The sequence below is a fragment of the Eptesicus fuscus genome, chromosome 19, assembly GCF_027574615.1.
Source record: "Eptesicus fuscus isolate TK198812 chromosome 19, DD_ASM_mEF_20220401, whole genome shotgun sequence".
Lineage (NCBI taxonomy): Eukaryota > Metazoa > Chordata > Mammalia > Chiroptera > Vespertilionidae > Eptesicus > Eptesicus fuscus.
This window is the reverse complement of record NC_072491.1, coordinates 20883533-20906670: the sequence shown is the minus strand read 5'-3', so window position 1 is coordinate 20906670 and position 23138 is coordinate 20883533. Positions and strand designations below refer to the sequence as shown.

General features: G+C 37.1%; 1 protein-coding gene across 3 annotated transcripts in view; it reads left to right on the top strand.

Annotated features, from left to right (window-relative positions):
- Window positions 1-23138, top strand: part of CSMD3 (CUB and Sushi multiple domains 3) — a 923077-nt gene that overhangs the window by 643913 nt on the left and 256026 nt on the right. For all 3 annotated transcript variants that reach the window (XM_054708474.1, XM_054708473.1, XM_008143384.3), the window contains 2 exons: window positions 1421-1623; window positions 16727-16918. In XM_054708474.1, coding sequence (XP_054564449.1) covers window positions 1421-1623; window positions 16727-16918 — 395 coding nt within the window. The remainder of the gene's footprint in view (window positions 1-1420; window positions 1624-16726; window positions 16919-23138) is intronic.

Sequence of the window (23138 nt, the reverse complement as noted above, 5' to 3'; positions counted from 1 at the left end):
TCTCCCACCCTGATTGAGGGTGGGGTGGCCGGCCAACCCCTCTGTGGCCCTTCCCCCTGGCCAACCCCACCCCTGATCACCCCTCCTACCCCAATAGGGGGTAGGGCCGGCTAGCCAACCACCTGCAGCCCCTCCCCTAATGAGCCCCCACCACCCCAATTGGCCTGCGGCCCCTCCCCCCAGCCAGCTCTGACCCCAGTCGGGCCCCCCCACACCAATCAGTGGTGGGGCTGACTGGGCAACCTCCCATGGCCCCACCCCTAGATGCTGACCCCCAATCAGCCCCTCTACCCCATTCAGGGGTGGGGCCAGCTGGCCCACCTCCCACAGCCCCTCCCCATGGCTGGCCCCACCCCTAATCGGCCCCCTTACCCCAATCGGGGGCGTGGCCCCCTGGCCAATCACCCATGGCCCCTCTCCCCAGCCAGCCCAGCTCCGATCTGCTGATTGGGCCCTTGCCGGCTGGACCTTACCTGTGCACGAATGTGTGCACTGGGCCTCTAGTAACAGACATAAATGTGACATTTATGTACAAAGAGTTGAGTTGAGCTGTTGACAAAATTGAATTTCTAATTTTTGGCATTAGTCACAGATTGTCATATACTAATTTTGTTTAGATTAGATATAAAACAGATTAGATTTATTAAAAAACAAGGTTATTTGGTTTTCATCCATTTTTTTTGGAGGGTGGGTAAACATTTTTTATATTGAGGAAGTTCCCTTTTATTCTTAAATTGCTGAATACCATTATAATGTATAAAGTAGTTTTTTCAACTACTTTTCTCTCTGTATATATTGAGATGGTTATGTTATTTTTTCCTTATATCTATCACTGTGAAGATATTGATTGGTTTCTGAATGTGAATTATTCTTGCATTTATGGAATAAGTTTCATTGTAATCTAATCAAACAAACAAACTTGAAACATTGGTAAAAATATATACTATGCAGTAAGAAAACTTTAGTTCAATTTATGACTCTGCCACCCTTGGGCATTTATTTAATCTACCTAAACTCCATTTGACACATTTATAAAATTGAGATAAAAACTGTTCCTGCTTCATAGAGTCATTATAACAGTTAAAAACAGCAACAAAATGTAGTGCATTTTGCATGGTGCCTGGCAGATCCTCCACAGTATCACCTGCAGTGGCCATAGTTGAAATTCATGAACACTGAAAAGAATGTATACCTCAAAGTTGATAATTTGCCAGGTGATATAATAGTACATTTAATCATTCTAAAGAAATAAATTATACTGTTCAAGAAAAATTTATTATGGTTAAATATTCTGTTAATTTTTTACCTGGTAAAATAAAAGGAATAATTAATAAGAGCAAATATGCATATGTGTTATATTCTTTATTTAAAACAGAATTTGTACTTAAAATTATCAAACAGATATATGTTTCTCCCACAGCCTACAGTTTCTTGCTTTCGATACGGAAGCATCACATGATATACTGCGAGTTTGGGATGGTCCACCAGAAAATGAAATGCTTTTAAAGGAAATTAGTGGATCTCTTATTCCTGAAGGAATCCATAGCACCCTCAACATTGTAACCATCCAGTTTGACACGGATTTTTATATCAGCAAATCTGGATTTGCAATTCAGTTTTCAAGTGAGTTACTATTTTATTTCTTACATGCAAATGAGGAATGCTATTCAAATAGTTCTGTTAACTTTACTCCTAAAACTATAATGACTTTAAATATTCTTACCGGATCTTCTTAATCTGCAGTTCAAGTAAAATATATTTGGAAAAAAGAAATGCAATTAGTTTCAAGTCAATATATTAATTGCTGAGACTGTCTCTTCAATTGGCAAACCAATTTTCCTTAAAATATAAGTGGTGTTATAATTATTCAGCAAATGAAATAGTTATATTACAAAAACTTGCAATCTGGATTTACATTTAAATTTTTTTTCATTTTTAATTTTATATTTACAGATATACTTAACAAAATAGTTTAGATCTCCTTTTAAATTAAAAATTGCCTATAACAGGAAAATACCATGCATAAGTAATTACCAGTGTCCATCGCTCATCTGTGTGTGTTTTCTTTCCCCAAGACACTGATGCCTGACTAAATATATATTGTTCTGTCAAAGGAATTTTGTTTTAGTGGCTGGAGAAAAATAAATGAAAACTTAAAAAAATTTTAATTGCTATTTTTTATTTTATTGCCAACACACATTGTCTCTTTACGAATATTATCTGATGGATTTTTTCATTGTATCTGTTTTAAAAAAAATATTAACACAAATCTATCCAAATTTCCAAGATCATCTATAAAAAGAGTGCAAACCAGTATTCTTCAAATGGCCCTGAATTAAAACCCCAGCTCCTTACTAATTTGGGCACCTTACCTCATCACCTAAGGCTGAGTATTCTGTTACATGTAGGAATAATAATGCTCATCCCATAAATAAGTTATTAAGATGTAACATGGTTACATGTGCATAGTACTTGGTATTGAGTAGATAGTTTGTGCCCAATGCACTATTATCATTATATGAATAAATGTAAATTTGAAATCCTTTGAAAAAAATGGAAAAAGCATGAAGGACTTTTGAAATTTGACTCTCCACAAAATATATTGCTTTAGATAAGTGACTAGTTAATACATTTAAACAATTGGTGGACTTTTTGTTCAGGGAACACAGTTGTTTGACATAATTAACTAACAGAAATGCATTGTTTTGTATTGTATATAAGCCAAGCTTGTGTGAAAGATGTAAATCAGTGTAGAAGAGTCAATATTTGTAAATTTGCTCTTTAAATTCACATATCTTTTGAAAAAAAGTATGAAAAATAAGAAAAATGTTTGTAATTGGTGAACAGAAATGGCTTCTAATTCTAAAACACCAAACATTTTTCATTTTTATGTCTTCTGTTCTCTGCTGTTTATCTCTCTCTTTTTGAAGTTAGGGACAATTTATCAGAGAACTGTTCATGACTGCTGTCCAATTTCAGTTCGAATTGTAGTTTGGAAACTAACAGTGCTCCTTTCCTTTACCTTAAATTAGTAATATATATTTTTACACTTACATGGTCATTGTGATTAAATATCTGAAAACACTCATGCTTGTGCCTCAGGCTAGTGTTTGTGAATGCCAAGTCCACGTGTTAAGGGAAACAGGCTGTTTCATATGAGTTTTGGGGAATTTTTAATGCAGCTTTTTCTGTAAAATTAGCAATGCATCTTTACATTTATTATATTTGTCAGGCATATTAAATTTATCAAAACAATGTGCATAATACCAGATCTTTACTAAATCTGCCTTCATAATACTCTTAAGATGCATAGAAATTTGTACTACTGATCTGAGACTAAAAACCTATCCATTAAAGTATTCTTTTGAGGGTTAATATATTGTGAATAGCATCAATCATTGAAAATTAGTCTCTTGGTGGTAGGTCTTCTGTAACTCATGCTTACACAGCTTTCCCAGTGCCCAGATTTCAAATTTGAAAATATTATTTTAATGAGTAAGTTCTTATTTGTATGTCAAGAACCATGTTAAGTGTTTTATATACATGATCTCATTCATTTAATTCTCACAAAAGCCATATGAGATATGATACGTCACTCCCACTTTCCAAATAAATAGTCAAAGGTTTAGAGAGTGAGTTAATTTGTTCAAGGTCAACTGCTAGCAGTGCCTGGAGCTGTGACTCAAATCCATATGTGTTTGAAAGGAACTCTACACTATGTCTGGAGCATAGTATATGCTTGGTAGTTATTATTATTATGCTGTCATTATTATTTATTTTTAAATATATTTTTATTGGTTTCAGAGAGGAAGGGAGCAAGAGAGAGAGAGACAGAAGATCAGTAATGAGAGAGAATCATTGGTTAGCTGCCTCCTGCACACCCCATACTGGGAATCAAGCCCGCAACCCAGGCATGCGCCCTGACCAGGAATTAAACCATCACCTCCTGGTTCATAGGTCGACTGTTAACCACTGTGCCATGCTGGCTGGGCATACTATTATTATTATTTAGATACATGTATTAATATGCTAAGAGGAAATAGGAAGCTCTTACTTATATATTATTAGTCACAATGAAGTTCTACTATTTAATCAGCTGTGCTTCTGATTATGCTCCCAAGTACCACATCTAAGGTCACACTTTGGAAGGCAGGTGATTCTTACAAGTGAAACAGGGAGGAGGAAAGAGAAAGCTGGAGTGTACACATACCCATTTACAAGGGACAGCTGCCCTTCCTCGCTATAGCCATTTTGTCCTGTAGCAAGACAGGTTAAAGTGGAACTTGAAATGGGTAATTCTGTGTAAAGTCATCTAATTTTCAAGGAAAACAACTACACTTAAAGGAATGTTAACAGACTATATAGGCCAATAAACCACTACTATAGGTCAAATTTGGCTTGTAGGTCAGTTTGCCCCTTTAGGGCCCTTGCTAAAGTCCTCTTCCCTGGATAAATTTATCTCATGTTACTCATCAGTTCATTCATTCATTTGTTCTTTAAGGATCATATTCTAAAGGGCATATTTATCACCAATTATTTCTCAGTTGTGCCTTCCCTTTCACTGAGGCAAATCTTAGTTTCACAAATACACACACACACACACAGATACACACACACACACACACACATGCACAACACACACGCTGTACTGCTTCTGTGTCTAAACCTTCTTCCACCTTAAAGGTTTCTCTGTCTGCTCTCTTATGCTTCAGTCTTGCTCATTCTTACAGACTCAGCACCAAGACCTCTCTCTAAAAAACATTTTCTGACCTCTTAATTAAACATTTTTAATGTTTATAAAATATCTCTTTTAAAACATTTTCTGAACTTCCTTTATTAAACATAGTCAAGCCCATGCCCCAGGCACCAGCTGTGATTTATTTCCAAATAAAGATGAGAATAAACTGTTTAACAATTCATTGTCCTGAAGATACTTGAGAATTATGTGACATTTGCTCCCCAAGGATATTTTGGGTTCCTTTGTCTCCCTAAATCTTTATAAAGAACAAAGATCATGTTTGGGATGGTTATATAGTTTATTTTACTAATCTAGTTTTTGAGAGTGAAAGGAGAAACTATTAAAAATTAAGCTGGACAACAGGCATAAAGCAAGGACAGTTGTGGCCAAATCATGATGTGTCATTTTAATTGTCAGACTTTCATTCTGTCCTCATTCTCCTCACTGTCACCATGTGCATTCCTGTTCTGAGCAAATAGCTGTGGTTTATTGAGTGTCAAATAATAAAGGAAAAAAGAAAAGAAAAGAGTCTGGCAGCGGTAGCAGATCAGTCTTAAGTGACAAAATGCAACCAATGAAATCTATTTCCCTGAACTTGGTACAAAGTGAACTAAACTGAAATGTAGGTCACATACCAACTTCATAATCATCATCAAGCCCCTATCAGCAGCTTCATGCCTTCTATTCCGCGATCTATTCATTCTTTGTAGTCTGTCGTTACACTTCCTGGTATTATAGTCTGCAAGGCACTTTTGCTTAATCAGAGCTACTTAAGTCTGACATTGCACCTCATGCTGTCCTACGTGGTGTCCTTGGTCTCAGCAGTCAGCCTCTCTATCTGCTGCTTAAATTGTAATCTGCTTGTCTCACTTTAGTTCCACAGGGAGGACATCTCAGAGGATCGTGCTGTCGTTTGCCCACAGAATAGTTGATTTTGACAGAGTATTTTCTGTGCTCTTCAGTCTTTGACCTCTCTCTTAAGAATCTACCCCTGCTGGGTAATACAAAATGTGCTGTTTAAAATTCTCAAGGAAATGGATCCTTAACCATGAGACGTTGATGGCTCCCAGCCTCAAAGGACTGCAGTGCCCCTGCCCATATTCCCTTCCTCATTACTGCCTGCATTTCTGGCACAGACAGTCTACCAGCTACTTACTTCATTAGTGTAGTGTTTCTACATTTCCACCTGACATCACTTCTCTATTTAAAATACTTTATTTGCCACACGGTCATAAGCTCAAAACTTTGGGATTACATTGAAATCCTTTGCAATCTACATCCCAACTTCATCCCTCATCATTCATGTACACACGTCCAGTCATTAACACCACGACGTGTCGTTTCACATTTCTGCTTCTTTTGAAAACTCTCTCCCATATTCCTGGAACACTAATGCCCACATTCAAAATCTATAAATTATTAGTCATTGTCCAAAGCCCAGGTCAAATGATACTTCTAGTACCAATGAACTCCTAATTAATCACTACCATATCAGCAGTGTTCTGACACTGTGTACATGTCATCTTAGAATGGTCATATGTCCCAGTTTGCCCTGGACGTCCTGGCTTATGCCTGTTGTCCTGGCATCCTGACTGGTTTGGCATATGGCCTGTGTTTTCCATTTCTTTTAACAAACAAAGTATCATTATTAATAGTCCTGTTAAAATAGCCAAAGCATACTTATTAGCTCTCTACTTTGCATTCAATCTCACCCAGGAGTATGTGAGATACGTTTGCAGTGCTCAGAGTAATTATAATACTTAGTTCAATTTGAAAGACAAAAACTGGTAACTCCTCTCTGTTTCTCAGTCTTTTCCAGATGCTAGGTTATTCACACTTGCCTTTCAAGGATAGCATACAGGGCGCTTGTAATGAAATGAACTATTCTCAGATAGGAACACCTAACCCATTCTAATCCTGGGTGGTAGCGGGAGAAGCTTTAGATGCTGCTGCCCTGCCAACTATTTAGTAGTATAAAAGCAAGTTATCTCCTTGTCTATGCTGTTGTTTGAAAGCTTCATAAAGGTGTCAGGCCATGAATTGGCGGAATTAGTGGGAATTGTGCATGGAAATAGAGGCTCAGCAGATGTGCTGTAGAGCTCTGGAGCTGTAATTTTCAACCTTTCATCTCATGGCACAAATAAACTAGTGACTAAAAGTCTGTGGCACACCAAAAAATATGTTATTTGCCGAACTTACAAAAAATAGGTGTGATTTATTTTAAACATATTTTTATTGATTTCAGAGAGAGAGAGAGAGAGAGAGAGAGAGAGAAACATCGATGATGAGAGAGAATCATCGATTGGCTGCCTCCTGCACTCCCCCTAATGGGGATTGAGCCTGAAACCCAAGCATGTGCCCTGACCAGGAATCTAACCTTGCCCTCCTGGTTCATAGGTTGATGCTCAACCACGGAGTCACACTGGCTGGGCAGGTATGATTTTGATTCATTCATATTGGATGGCTATTGTTGTGTTGGCTGTTATCATTTTTTTTTAAATTTGACAATATAGTCTGAATGCTCTTGCATATTTATATTTGTTACTTTATGGAGTAAAACCACAACTATTTATTTTATCATAGAAGTATTTTAAAGATTATTTTGCAACAGATATTTATGGCAGCAGTAGTATTTTTTAAAGTACAAGTTTAATGAAAAAGTATGTACTGAATATTCATTTCTTAAGAAAGCTGATTCCCCCAAGATGTCCAAAAGGAAGGTCAGTAAGTTCACCTGAAGGGTCTGTCAAGAAGATCACAAGCAGAGATCAACAAAAATATCAAACAAACTTATCCTTGCAAAAGTTGAAACTAAGACCAACATATAGCAGGAAGGAACCTAGAATAATTTTTTATTACATTTACAAGTTATTTTAGTTTATATTATATATATGTGTATGGATGGACCTAGAGGATATTATGCTAAGTGAAATAAGTCAGACAGAGAAGGACAAATACCATATGATTTTACTCATATGTGGTGGAATCTAAAGAACAAAATAAATGAACAAACAAAACAGAAACGACTCATAGATAGAATAAACTGATGGTTGCCAGAGGGGAGGGGTGTTTGGGCTGGGTGAAGAAGGTGAAGGGATTAAGAAGTGCAAATTGATAGTTAAAAAATACTCCCAGGTATGTAAAAAACAGCATAGGGAATATAGTGAATAATACTGTAGTAACTATGTATGGTTCCATGTAGGTACTAGAATTATTGAAGAATCACTTTGTAAATTATGTAATTGTCTGACCATTATGCTGTACACCTGAAACTAATCTATAATAATAAAAGCATAATATGCTAATTAGACCAGACATCCTTCTGGACATCCTTCCAGATGACCTTCCAGACAAAGCTGGGGCTGCGAGGGAAGCCCAGGTCCTGGGTGCATGCCAGCGGTGGGTCCCAGGTGCCAGAGGGAAGCCAGTGCCAGCAGCTGGGGGAAGAAAGGCCTACTCTTGCACAAATTTTGTGCATCGGGCTTCTAGTCCTATCTAATAAAAGAACAATATGCAAATTGACTGTCACTCCAACACACAAGATGGCTGCCCCCATGTGGACACAAGATGGCTAGCAGGGAAGGGCAGTTGGGAGGGACCAGGCCTGCAAGGGAGGGCAGTTGGGGCGATCAAGCCTGCAGAAAAGGGCAGTTGGGGGGGACCCAGGCCTGCAGGGGAGAACAGTTGTGGGGGGGACCAGGCCTGCAGGGGAGGGCAGTTGGGAGGGACCAGGCCTGCAGGACAGGGCAGTTAGGGATGACCAGGCCTGCAGGGAGGGCAGTTGGGGGGGGACAAGGCCTGCAGGGGAGGGGTGTTGGGGGGGACCAGACTAGCAGGGGAGAGCAGTTAGGGGTGACCAGGCTGTCAGGGGAGGGCAGTTAGGGGTGACCAAGCTGGCAGGGGAGGGCATTTAGGGGCAATCAGGCTGGCAGGGGAGCAGTTAGGCATCAATCAGGCTGGCAGGGGAGTGGTTAGTGGGTGATCAGGCTGGCAGGCAGAAGCAGTTAGGGGCAATCAGGAAGGCAGGCAGGCGAGCAGTTGCAAGCCAGCAGTCCTGGATTGTGAAAGGGATGTCCGACTGACTGCCCATTTAGGCTCGATCCTGGTAGGCAATTGGACATCCCTCGAGGGGTCCCATATTGGAGAGGGTGCAGGCTGGGCTGAGGGATACCCCAACCCCCCGTGCATGAATTTTGTGCACCGGGCCTCTAGTATAAAATAATATTGAAAGCAGCGTAATTTAAAAAAACAACAAAAAACTGTGTGATACAAAACATAGTTCATGTAGAGCAAGAATGTCGAACTCAGAGGCTAACATGGGCCAAATATACAAGGTTTAAGTTTATGTGGGCTGCAAAAAAAAAAAGGCTTCAATTTTCATAGAAACATAGGTTTATTTCAAAAAGTATAGTGTAAAAAAAAGAACAAGAGCAATGATAAAATTAATGTTTTCTTCCTGACACTTGGCATCTCTTCTCTGCTACTGTCTTTCCCACTTCGGGGGAAATCGTGTTCACAATGATTCCTTTCAAAACTGACCCAAGGTGAATGTCAGTAATTCTGGACCTGACAAGAGACTTGTTTCCTTTCATAATTGTAAATAACTGCTCACACCATTATATTGGCGAGGCCGCAAAAATATCCATTGTGGGCTACGTGCGGCCCACGGGCTGCGAGTTTGACATGCTTGATGTAGAGATTATTGACCTCTTCGACAGAAAGGTGCCCTATTAATCTAAGCCATCAATAACACCAATGAGAATGTTTGCCAGGTACTTTGCTTTTATGTTGAAGGCTGCTATCAAAATGTGAAATACTGACTTGTCACTGTTAATAGTAAAATCATTACTGTTACCGGTGGAAGTGGGGTTCTTGGGGCGCTGCGAGGAAATGAATTTCCTAAGGCTCCCACAGGAGGAGAGGGTTTCCTGGAATGCTTTGCTGATGATGTAAAATTAAAGGAGGGCCCCTCCAAGGTCCCATCTCTGTCCATCCCACCAGGGAAAAATTCCAACAGTACCTTCAGCAGGGTCAGAATAAAGGCCACTGACCATACTTTCTGCTCCATATAAAAGTCCAGTCCAGCCCTAGCCGGTTTGGCTCAGTGGATAGAGCGTCAGCCTGTGAACTGAAAGGTCCCAGGTTCGATTCCGGTCAAGGGCACATGCCTGGATTGTAGGCTCGATCCCCAGTGGGGGACTTGCAGGAGGCAGCCAATTCATGATTCTCTCATCATGGATGTTTCTATCTCTTTCTCCCTCTTCCTTCTTCTCGAAATCAATAAAAAATATCTTTTTAAAAAAAAAAAAAGTCCAGTCCAGTCCAGCTTTTGGCTATCTTAGTTTGTGTTCCCAGCTGTAGTGCATTGCACGTGGGGTCCACACAGCCATGGGCCGTGCAGCTGCTAAGGCCACGTGGCTATGGAGAGAGAACAGGTGAGCGCACAGGTGAGTGAGTCCAGGTCACAGAGCAAGAGCAAAGAAGAGAAAGAGCAAGAACAAGAGCACAAGAGCAAACAAGAGAGAGGGAACTCTTGGTCCGGGGAATTTTAACCAGGAGCTTCTTCAAACTCACCAAAGAACTTTTCAATATTCCACACACTTCTGATGGGGTCCATTCCCTAGCCAATCCATTGTTCCCCAGACTAGACTGACAGGCAAGTACCGCCCCTGTGCCCCCCTGACTTCTACTGCACATGTGCTTATCTCTCCCTTCTTCCCCCAACAATCCAGTACCAGTTGGGGGAAGGAAGGGGTGTTAATCCTCTTGGAGGAACAATGCTGTGTGAAGCTGTAGCTTCTTGGTGAAGCTTCCCAGGTGACCATACTTACAGTATCTCACTTCCCTTTGCTTTCTTTACAAATTAGTGTTAACTAGCGAATTACAATGATAACATTACCATACAAATTGTCAACAAAAGGTATTCTGAAAAGTAAACATTCAGTGTCTGTGAAAATAATTGAGCTGAATTATATACTAGTACACATTGCTGTTGTAAAAAATCTAAATAAAAATTTCCAAAATTAAAAAAAAAAAATAGCCCTAAATTTAGATACCTCAGTACCTACAAAGAAAATCTTTTCTTAATTAAAAATAGTATGGCCTATAGAGACATCAGTTGCAGATACCAACAATTTAAAATGTATTAAAAACACCTATCACAATATTAATAAAATAAGAATATGGGAAAAACAATTCCTCAGAAAGAGAGTAAAAAGGCACTAAATATGTCTAAGAAACAAATTTTAAAATTGGTTGTACTACAAATAATTATTTTGCTTCCATTATTTTTAATGTTTAGGTAATTCAGATAAAGAATGTGTTTTGTTGTGTACAAGTAATAATAATATATGGCAATTTTTTAGAAATTATTTTATTTTTAAAATAGCTTTTGTATAGATAACTATTTTGAAGTGTTCATCAATATATTACCAATTCTGTTAGTAATTACATATTTTTATTATATAATTTAAATTATTTTAGCTTCCTTTTTCATTCCCAGAATTTTTCAGTTTGAATGGCAAAAAGTCACCTGATTTTAATAGCCATTTTATTATATTAAAGCCATGTACACATCGGCTGTTTCTCTTAGATTGTGTTACTTTGAAGGTCAAGAGTGTTAATCTGTTGATATTTGTATCCCTAAAACCTGGTCCTGTGCTTGGTATTTAGTACTTAGTAAATGTTAAATGAATCTGATTGGATAGAAGAAAAAATAATAATGTAAACTTAAAAGCACACTCATGCTGTTTATGTACTGCCTATCAGAAATAATGTAAAAGCATTTTATGTGTTTTTTTCTTTGATTTTGCTAATTTATTCTGGTGATCTCCAAGTATTAGAATTCTATCTCAAATTAGACCTTTATAGATACTATCTTTTATAATCTTTAGATATGAAATCAGGTTTCTGTATAGGTCATTTTGACTGTCTCCAAACTAATATGCACACTTTTTAAAAAGATCTTTTAATTGATTTTGAGAGAGAGAAGAAATGAGAGGGAGAGGTGGGGAGAGAGAGAAACATCGATCAGCTGCCTCCTGTACATCCCCCCAATGGGGACTGAGTCTGCAATCCTGCGTCCTGACCAGGATTCAAACTCACAACTTTCCAGGACCACGACCAACCACACTGGTCAGGACCTAACCTGCCTTTTGATTCTACAAAAATTATATCAGTAATTTTACCCCCACTAATTGGAGCATAATAATGAAAGTAGGGAGATGTTTTCTCATATTAAAATGTATCTCCAATATTACGTATAATACCTGCTTCATTGTCGGTAAACAATTTTCTGGTGAAATAAATTAATAAACATGTCTTTAATGAAAGAGATTTTTGTATACTTGGAAGTATATTACAACATTGACTTTGAGGTTTCTTTTGCATCTCCTTTGCTTGGTTTCCCTCCTGAGTTGATGGAAATGACTCTGTCATGCTGCCATTTACTTTAACCTGACTTGCCATATCATTAAGTGTATCCTTAGAAACATAATGAAATTCTAAAGATAGCCACATTCCTGGGTAGCTGGCAGAATATAGGCCTCATAATGATGTTGAACATTCTTTATAAAATTGATGGATCTTGTACAAAGCAAGGGCTCAATCAAGGTCAAAATTCTCCAGGGTGAAATCCACCTCTAGGTTACCATCTGCATTTCAAATATTTTCTGATTGATTTGACTCTGGATGGGATTTCCTTCCAGGTTAAGTATTCCCATTACCCAACTTGATTTCCTTATAGAAATCTAGAATATAGTGTCATTTCTTAATCAATACAGAATTAGAAGGAAATAAAACTAGAAGAGAGGAATGTAAGGCTTTGTGAATATCAAATTTGGGCTACAACTTCTCTGGTCTCCTGATATTGCAAAAATATATAAAACTACTTCATCTTCAGACAAACTACACAATGAATAGTAAAATATAGTGGTTTAAAATTTTTATTTCAGAATTGATGTTTTCTTAAAAATTATTCAATACAGTTGTTAGAATAGAACTTTAGGATTTTATATCATACTAAATCAGGCAGGTAAAATATTACTCTGCCAATTTTATAGTTGAGACAGCTAAAATTCAGGAAATTTATACAACTTGGTCAATCTTCCTTTCTTACTACAATAGAGTCTAAAACCTAGTTTCTCCTGCTTTGATAATATCATTTATTCAGCGATATGAAATTCATTGTGCCTTAAAATCTTACTACTAATTTGTTTATTAAGAGAAAAAGGAACAATAGGGGTCAACCACCTCTCTTTCTTCAAATAAACCAAACCCAAAAGGAAATGCATATTTTTACATATATTAACTGTCATTTTGCATATTATACATGTTATTATAGCTACTTGGCTTCACTTAAATATTTAAGCACAGAAAATCTGACAAAAGAGTAAAAACATATTTCCCCCTCAAATTCACCTAAGACACAATTATACTGACTAATTTCAGTATGCTTTTGTAACTTTGTTATGTGCATATTTTTGCTTTTGAGAAAGTTATTAAGGTTTAAGCTTCTTGCAGACACATAGTCCAGCACATGGGAAGTCTCAAAAAATGAAGTTTTCTCATATATTTATATTATTTCTATTTTTCAATTTAAAAGCTGAACTTCAGTTTAATAGCACATTTCACATTTCTGTCACTTCTTTTCAATAAAATGTAAATCTGTGTGTAGAACATCACTTTCCACTTATATATTGCAAAACCAATCTATAGATCAACTTTAGTTTTGGTGAAAACCATCCCAGAGCGCTTCAAGAAAAACATAATGACTGAGTTTATCACCAAAGCATTTTACAAAAACTATCAATATTGAAAGGCTATAATTGCCCCGGCCCTGTGATGCATGATGGAGACTGCCAAGGAACACAGATGATTATACAGAATACACTCATGTGGAAATTGGAATCAAGATCCTATCTAACTACCCTTGATATTCTCTAATATGAGTTCAACATTTAATAGATTGATTAATCCATTGACTCATCTATTTATCTGTCTATCTACCTATCTACCTACCTACCAAATAAGAATGTATACAATAGAATGTGTTAGTCAGTACCACCACTATACAAAAAAATCTGATGTATGTTCAATTCTATTTGCATCTGCTTGTTTCTTCTTTGTATGACTACCACCTACCACGACTGGAAAATATTAAGTCAGAAAGTAAATGAATGAGTGAATATCAGTTATGTGTCTGTAATCCAGCAATTTATCTCATTATTTTAATACACAATTTATAAAAGTAATTTGTTCAAGTGCTGAATCCTACATTTGTAAATATAATTTAAGAACAGTTTAAATGGAAAATTTAATAGCTTCTTTGTCTTGATACTTAATTGGCATATGCTTTAGGGTAAATCTACTTTGTGATAATTCTAAATAATATTTTATTCCTTTAACCTGAATAATTGGAGCTAATTCCATAATTAAATGTGCCATTTACTGTGTATAGAAAATACTGTGGTTACTTTCCTATGGTCTTATACTTCTCTTTTCTACTGATACATTTAAACTTTTTTTTTTAACTTTTAGATAATTTTAGATTTACCTGCAAGAAATAATAAAGACAGATCCTATATACTGTTCACCCAGTTTACCCCAATGACAACTTTTTGCATAACTATAACAACTATATAACAACCAGAAACTTGACATACAATCCACCAATCTTATTTAGTTTTTATTAGTTTTACATATAATTGTTTGTGTTTATTTAGCTCTGTGTAGACTTGTGAGACCACCATCAATACATCAAGATACAGTACAGTTCATCACAATAATCTCTTACGGTACTCTTTTATAGCCACAGTCATCCCCCTCCATCTTCTACCCCTACAGTCCCTGATAACTACTAACCTGTTTCTGATCCCATAATTTTGTCCTTTCAAGAATGTTATATAGATTAAGTGAAATAGTATATAACCTTTTAGTAGTGCATTTTTTTCACTCAGGTTAATTCCCTTCAGATCTACCCAAGTTATCATGTGTATCATCATTCTTTTTTATTGCTGAGTAATACAGGGGTGGACAAAAGTAGGTTTATAGTTGTTCATATGGAACACACAATGATTAATTAAAAATAATAATACAAAAGTAAGCTGTTTTGTGTACTCACAACTGGAAACCTACTTTTGCCCACCTCTGTTGTATGATACCAGTATGAATTTCCCACAGTTAGTTTAATTATTCACCTTTTGAAAGGCATTTGGGTTGTTCCTAGTTTTCAACTACTATAAATAAAGCTGCTAGGAACATTTGTGTTCATGTTTTTATGTGAACACTAGAGGCCCGATGCACGAATATTTGTGCAAGAATGGGCCTTCTTTCCCCTGGCTGCTGGCACTGCCTTCGCTCTGGCCGGAGCCGCCCTCCTGCCTTCCCACACTGCCCAGAGGCCCGGAGCAGCTGGGGCAGTGCGGAACGCCTGCGTTGTCACTATGGCAATGACGCAAATGTCCTGCCTCCAGCCGCTCAGCGCCTGTATATGCAAATTAACCCACCATCTTTGTTGGGTTAATTTGCATACTCACTCCTGATTGGCTGGTGGGCATCACGAAGGTACAGTCAATTTGAATATTTCTCTTTTATTAGTGTAGATAGTTTTTATTTATCTAGGGTAAATGTGCAAGTGTGCAATTATTGGGTTGTATGGTAAACACATTTAATTTTGCTAGAAACTGCCATACTTCTTTTCAGAGTGGCTATACCATTTTACATGCCCACCAGCAATGTATAAGTAATACAATATTCTCCAGAATTTTGCCAGCATTTGGTATTATCTTTTTTTTTTTTACTTTAGCCAATCTGATGGGTATGTAGTGATAGCTCATTGTGGTTTAAATTTGCATTTCCCTAATTCAGTGGTTCTCAAACTTTCTTTTTTTTTTAATATATTTTATTGATTTTTTACAGAGAGGAAGGGAGAGGAATAGAAAGCTAGAAACATCGATGAGAGAGAAACAGCAACCAGCTGCCTCCTGCACACCCCCTACTGGGGATGTGCCCGCAACCAAGGTACATGCCCTTGATCGGAATCGAACCTGGGACCTTTCAGTCCGCAGGCTGACGCTCTATCCACTGAGCCAAACCGGCTTTGGCATTTCTCAAACTTTCTAATGCTGCAACCCTTTAATACAGTTCCTCATGTTGTGGTGACCCTCAACCATAAAATTATTTTCGTTGCTACTTCATAACTGTAATTTTGCTACTGTTATGAATCATAATGTAAATATCTGTGTTTTCTGATGGTCTTAGGCGACCCTGCTAGCGGTCCCACAGGTTGAGAACTGCTGCTGTAGAGCCTAAGACCATCAGAAAACACAGATATTTACATTACGACTCATTAACAGAAGCAAAATTACAGTTATGAAGTAGCAACGAAAATAATTTTATGGTTGAGGGTCACCACAACATGAGGAACTGTATTAAAGGTCGCGGCATTAGAAAGGTTGAGAACCATTGCCCTAATGGCTAATGATGTTGAACATCTTTTCATGTGCCATCTGGAATCATCTTCATTGAAATGTTTTTTGCTTATTTTGTAACTGGATTGTTGTTTTGTCGTTTTATTATTATTTCTTCTGCATTTTATCTTTCTCATAGCTGAGTTTCAAGAGGACTTTATTTATTTTAGATTTGAGCACTTTGTGGAGTATATTTCATGCAAACAAGTTCTCCCAGCCTGTATCTTTCTTTTCAATCTCTTTATAGTGTCTTTCACAGAGCATCTAATAATTTTGAGTAAATCTATTATTTAGCTACTGGAATGCTATGTCCCTTCTTGAAATAATTTAACACACAAATTACTTAACAAAAATATTTTAAAGTATACATTGTGCAGGCATGAAAAAGGCTGAATTATTTTTTAAAGTTAATTTTCTAAAAGCACATAGATATATGGAAGGTACTAAACTGTATTTCCTGGAAATTCAGACTTGATTATGATACCATCAAAACTAAAGGTTTGTTTCTATCTTTTGATAGGTTCTGTTGCCACTGCATGTCGTGATCCGGGTGTTCCCATGAATGGAACTCGAAATGGGGATGGACGAGAACCTGGGGACACTGTTGTCTTTCAATGTGACCCAGGATATGAGCTTCAAGGAGAGGAAAGAATAACCTGCATTCAGGTAGAAAATCGATACTTCTGGCAGCCCAGCCCACCAGTCTGTATAGGTATGAATTAAAGAACAATTAAAATTTTATGCAAGCATAAAAAATGGTTATAAATGGGCATTAATATCATTAAGTAAGAACTATATTCTAGAATTGGTTATATATAAGAGTCTATGATTTCACAGGTCAATGAACCTCCAAAAAATGTACAATGATCCTATTTAAATGATAATTATTTTCCCCTGAGGGGCAGGTTCATCATTTTATTAGATTTTCAATGGTTCTAAGATCCAAGTTAAGAATTGAAGCTCTTGAAAAGCCCTGATCTTCTCTATCTACTATATAAATGCAGTTATCCACTGCTTTTAATATTTAAAGAGTGATTTAGAGTCTACATTTTAAATGGCCCATATTGATCTTGCCTCTTAAATGGTTATTTCTTCTAAGAAAGAACACTTTATTGGAACTTATGCTTGACTTTCAAAGCTTTGGCTTTTTATTCAGTTCATGTATTTTAAAATAATATTGGTTTTGAATTTGATGATCTAAGGATTTGTAGCTGCTTTGTTCATGCTTCCAACTCTCTGCCTTCAGTCTCTATGCTCTGTTCTCCAATCCTCAAGTTACACTCCAGAATATTAAGATACATATCTGCTGGATCTGAGAAAAAGTTAGAAGAATGTACCGCCTTTGCAATAAAAATAGTGAGAAAACCTGCTATCTAATCTTTGTTTCACAACCTCATTGTTACCTTTTTTACATTAAACTATAATCTCAAACCTTTTAGCTTAAATATTTTAGAATTAGTGTCATCTTGAATTTATAATACATTTTGAGCAAAGTATGTTCTCTGTACTCAAAATCTTATTTCTTTATGTATTCTCCTTCTTACACTATAAGCAACTTGAGAGAAGATTCCATAGGTTATTTATTATTATATTTCTTATAATATTCAGCACAAGCAAATTCAGCTCACTTAGGAGAAAAAGCCTTATTTTTCTTTACTTATATCCAACTCATAAATATATTTAAATAATCATCTTACACATAATTTTTTAACTCACATGGTAATAGGAAATAAGCATTTTATACCCCAGTCAGATGTGAACAAATTCAAGGACTCAATTATTTAGCTTTATTTTATCCCATCACATTTTTTTTTTTGTATTTTATATGTTGGCATTTTAAGAGCAATTATGTACAAAACAAAACACATTCAATAGCTCAAAACAGCCAGAGAGTAAGTAGACAGTTCTAGAAAATATAGCAGATAACAAAGGAAAATCATTTTTAAAAATGAGACATTTCTTAAAAGCACAAAATAAGGGCTTAGCTTGAAATCCTATATCTCTCTCTACACTTTATTATTCTCACTTACACTTCTTTATGTATATCTGCACAATTTTAAATCAAATATCAATTAATTTATATTTCCATAATTTAAACTCATAAAAGCAAGGAATAGATATTAAGAAATATTTTTAAAGGAAAAAAAAGACTGATATAATTAAGTTTTTGTTTGTTTACTCCTCAGTTAACCTAAAAACATTCCAATTAAATTAAAAATGCCACATTCCAATTGGAATTTAACTCAGTACTTGTAGAGAGAATCTTTGTGTAAATGTATATTATATAAAGAGGTAATATGCTAATTGGTCCTAACAGTGTTCCAGTCACAACTGGTCAACAGACTGCGCGTGCACAGGAGCTGATGAGCGGGGATGGGGGCGGGGACTTCCACCCCAGTGGAGGCCCACGTAGGCCTGCCCAGCACTAATATTAGGCTGCCTTGGAGGCGGTGGCCTTTCCCGATGGAGGCATGCGCAGGCCGGAGCTGGTGGGCAGGGACACAGACAGGGGGGCATGCCTGAGCCTCCGCGGTGCGGCTTGAGCAGGCCTGGAGCGGACACAGATAGGGGCCTGGCTGAGCCGCTTGTGGTGTGGCTTGAGCAGGCCCAGAGCATACACAGATAGGGAGCATGCCGGAGCCACCGTGGCACAGCTTGAGCAGGCCAGGAGTGGACACAGACATTTTTTCGTGGTGAAGGGACTGGAGTCTGTGTTGATGAAAACACCTTGGTGGCTGTGGTGGCCAGCAGTGGCAGCAGCAGTGGGGTGATGGGGGTGGCACCTTCCCCTGATCATCCCGGTCACCTCCCGCAGAGGGAGGCCAGACTGCGGCTTAGGGGAGCAGGCCTAAGCTGTCAGTAGGACATCCCCTGAGGACTCCCAGACTGAGAGAGGGAAGGCTGAGCTGAGGGACCTCCCCCCCTCCCCAGTGCACGAATTTTGTGCACCGGGCCCCTAGTAATGAATAATAAAAAAACACAAACTTACTGTAGAACTTCTTTCTTCATTGTGATTCTTAGACTTAGTTAAAGTGTTGCTTACTAGAATTACTAGAAGGACTCTATTATATGTTTTTATGTTTAGAATTCTAAAATATTGCACAGCTTTTTACTGAAATTCTAGTAAAAACTAAAATACAAAAGAAAGGAAGAGTTTTGAGATAGGCTGTTACAAAATTTCATTTGTAGACAAGATTTTAGCAAGTCCTAATTCTAGAAAAAAAAAAAGTTGAACACTAAATCATACTTAAACTGTTGTGGGAAGTTTTTGTATGGATTATGGTGCTGGGTATTATTTTTTGGTAGGAAAAGATAGCTTGAGGAGAAGAGATGCATCAGAGCTTCTCTGAGGAAGAAAAGAACCTAAAAATAAAATGTCTGAAAAATTGCTAAGGCTGTAGAAAGTTTGACCTCTGAAACTGATAAGAAAGAACTGCATGATTGGAAACTCTATGCCAAAGATTAAACCCTGAACTTTTTAGAACTCCGTAAGTCTACATTTTAGAGCCTGGAGCATGCATTTTGCTTGCATGTAGAAGTAGTTAGCCTTATAGCAAGTGACACACAGAAGGACGTCATCTTTAAGAGACTTAATAGAATTCATTCCAGCAAAATTGACAGTGTGAAGATTACTCTGACATTGCCAGAGGGAAAGTAGCAGCACTCAATATGAAGGTAAATAACAAAGACATTGGTGTGGGTGGGCTGCTGAGGTAGACAGTGGAAGCAAATAAAACTGAGGAATGAAAACATTAAGGCAATTATAAAATAGTTATTAATAGATTCCCTTATAACTAACTGCCTCACAAGAAACTACCCTCAGAACAAATTATTAATGTCAGAATTTCATGGAACCTGAAAATTTAATCCATAAATCTATTTGACTTAAGGAGAATATTATACTGAATGCTTTATGATTAGATGCATCAAAACAAATATGCATTTCCCAAATGGTATTAAAATTTAGTATATTTAAGGCAAATAGAATATTCTTTACTCACTGAGTGTTTTAGATATGCAAGTGTCAGATAATGTCTTTAATAGCCTCGATGTCTTTTGTATATTTTCAAAATCAATTAACAGCAATAAAATATATCTGGAAAACCTTGATAAATAGTTTAAATAATAGAATAAAAATAAGTTTTAGAGGATCTTATACCCAAATAATAAAATATTCATAGGCCCTGGCCAGTTTTCTCAGTGGTTAGAGCATTGGCCCACAAACTGAAGGGTCATGTTCAATTTCCAGTCAAGGGCACATATTTCAGTTACATATTCAATCTTTGGGTGCAAGTGGGAGGCAACCAATTGATGTATCTCTCTCACATCAGTGTTTCTCTCTCTCTCTCTCTCTCTCTCTCTCTCTCTTTCTCTCTCTCTCTCTTTCTCTCTCTTTCTCTCTCTCTCTCTCTCTCTCTCTCTCTCTCTCTCTCTCTCTCTCTCTCTCCCCCCCCCACCTCCCTTCCTTTCCCTTCCAATCTCTCTAAAAAGGCCAATGGAAAAAATACCCTCTCTCCTGGAGTGAGGATTAAAAATAAATAAATAAATAAATATTAACATAATATAATCATGGAATATATCCAGTAAGATACTTAAAGTATATGTAATAAAGTTTCTATATATTTTATGAAAAAAGATACGTATACATAAGTGTGTATATGAGTGTGTACATGTGTATAAAATTTCTGCTTCCTGTGAAAAATAAGGAAAATTGAAGCAAATGATACTCTACCATGCTCCTGCAAATTATGTGTAATCCCACCACTTTATACATGAAAAGAAACACAAAGAACATTTTGCTATCATTTGTCTTTTATGCTTATATGCATACATATATCTGCTATTATGACACATATTTTCTTTTTCTTTTCAAATTCATGTAGTTTTGACAAGTTTCAAAGCATAACATGCTATTATTTTTATCAAAATGCATAGATACAAATTAGATTTGCACATTCATCTGTAGTCATCTTAACTATCTTCAAAATCAATACAAAGAGCCACTAGCAATTCCACAAACATGCATGGAATGTAGAGTATGTGCTGAATCCCAGGTATAAAGTCACATGTAAGACACAGTCTTTATCTAATAGATTAGTGATGAATTCAGACACTTGAAAGGAATCTTTAAGTAAAATATGGTAATGGAAATAATGGAGATAAGCAGAGGTTGCCATGGACACCAAAGTGATTTGGAGACTAATTAAACAGAGCCTAGACTGGAAATTTCTGTAAAACTTCCTAGAGACAGAATGAATCTTGATATGTAAGTAGGGGCTATCTAAATATAGAAGGGAAAACAAATAGTGTAGGCAAAGGCCTGGAAATCCTCAGAACTATAAGCATCCTGATGATATTTATATGTTTAGAGTGGTGAATGAATCAGTTGGAAAGGTGGGAGAGGTTAGGTTGTGAAAACCGCACTAGAGGAGGCATTCTCTGTTAGGCATTGTGAAACAACTGCAGAATTTTGTGCATGGGCATAGTATGATTCGATATTTTTAATAGGGCAAAGATGAATTGGAGAATTTTAGAGGCATGGGACACAAGAAGCCATGACATAATTCAGGAGGCAGATAAAAAGGTCAGATCTAGAAATATGGTAGCAGGCAAAGAAAGAAGAGATGGGTTGAAAAGTATCCATGAGGATCAGTGAGGTGGAGTCCTGGCAGTGCTTCCTGAGGGACTAGACACAAGTATGCAGTGAAGGGAAGGGAAGAATTTCACATACACAAGTATGAAGGGAAGAATTTCACATCTCTAGTTAGGGGAGATGATAGTGCTAATCAAACAACGAAGGGATGCAAAAGGAGAAGCAACTTTGAGTTGAGGTTTGGATATATTGGATATTTTGTGTTTGATGTACCTATAGGCTATCAGGTAGAGATAACCAGTAAGCATTTGGGCGTATGATACCACAAAAATACACAGGTGATAAGTAAAAATATTTATTCTCCATTGAGTAGGAGCTGAGGTCTCCTACGGTGACTGAACCACTAAGGGAAGGGTATCTGGGGACATGGAGAAAGGAAATGGTGGACATCCATAATTTAGATGACAATTTTATTGATAAATTCGCATGTCTAGACTCAGGCAAAATAACAGAGATTTGAAATGTTACCAGAGAGAACCAGAATTGTCCTCCTTCTCAAAAACATTTATATGCTGTCAGAGAATCAAGCATGCCTTATAACTGAATGGTAAAGTGTACCTGAGAAAACTATAATGTTAAAAGAAGAATGCTGATGTGCTGATCATGTGTAGGACACATCATGAGAATCTCCCCCCTTCCCCCCTGCTCTGTGTGTGTGTGTGTGTGTGTGTGTGTGTGTGTGTGTGTGTGTGTGTGTTTATTAATAATCCCACTCCACCACCAGGGACCTCCAAATCTTTTTTTCTCTATTTTTCTGAAGCTGCTAACTCTGTATATCTATCTATCTATAGATACATATTTCTGATCATAAGCTGTGTTTAATAGACCTCAACAATAATCTTCTAAAGAATCTGTTCTCTGAATTTCACTAAGAACTTTTTGAGCCTGTCCACTGAAGTGTTAAAGAAACCTTTGTTTGGGGCTACACCGTTTCGTTAGCAAGTTAGGCAACTAGAATTTAGGAATATCTTAACACTCAATATAAGAGTCTTTTATTATAAAGTGCTGTATAGGTTCTCAGATAATTATCCATTCTCACTCATTAACTATATCAAAGGCTCACCCTTCATAAATATATAGAAAGGTAATGGGAGGATGTAAAAAGGGCCAAGTATCATATATCCTAGTATTCCATTTATTATTAGAGGTTTTGATTTGCTTTGTTTTGTTTCTAACTTTCATAGTAACCTTCAGATTATTTTTTTTTTTAGTAGCAATGGGGAAACCATCCTCTACCCCTTTTCTCAATGCTATTTTTGTACATAAAAAAATAAAAGGG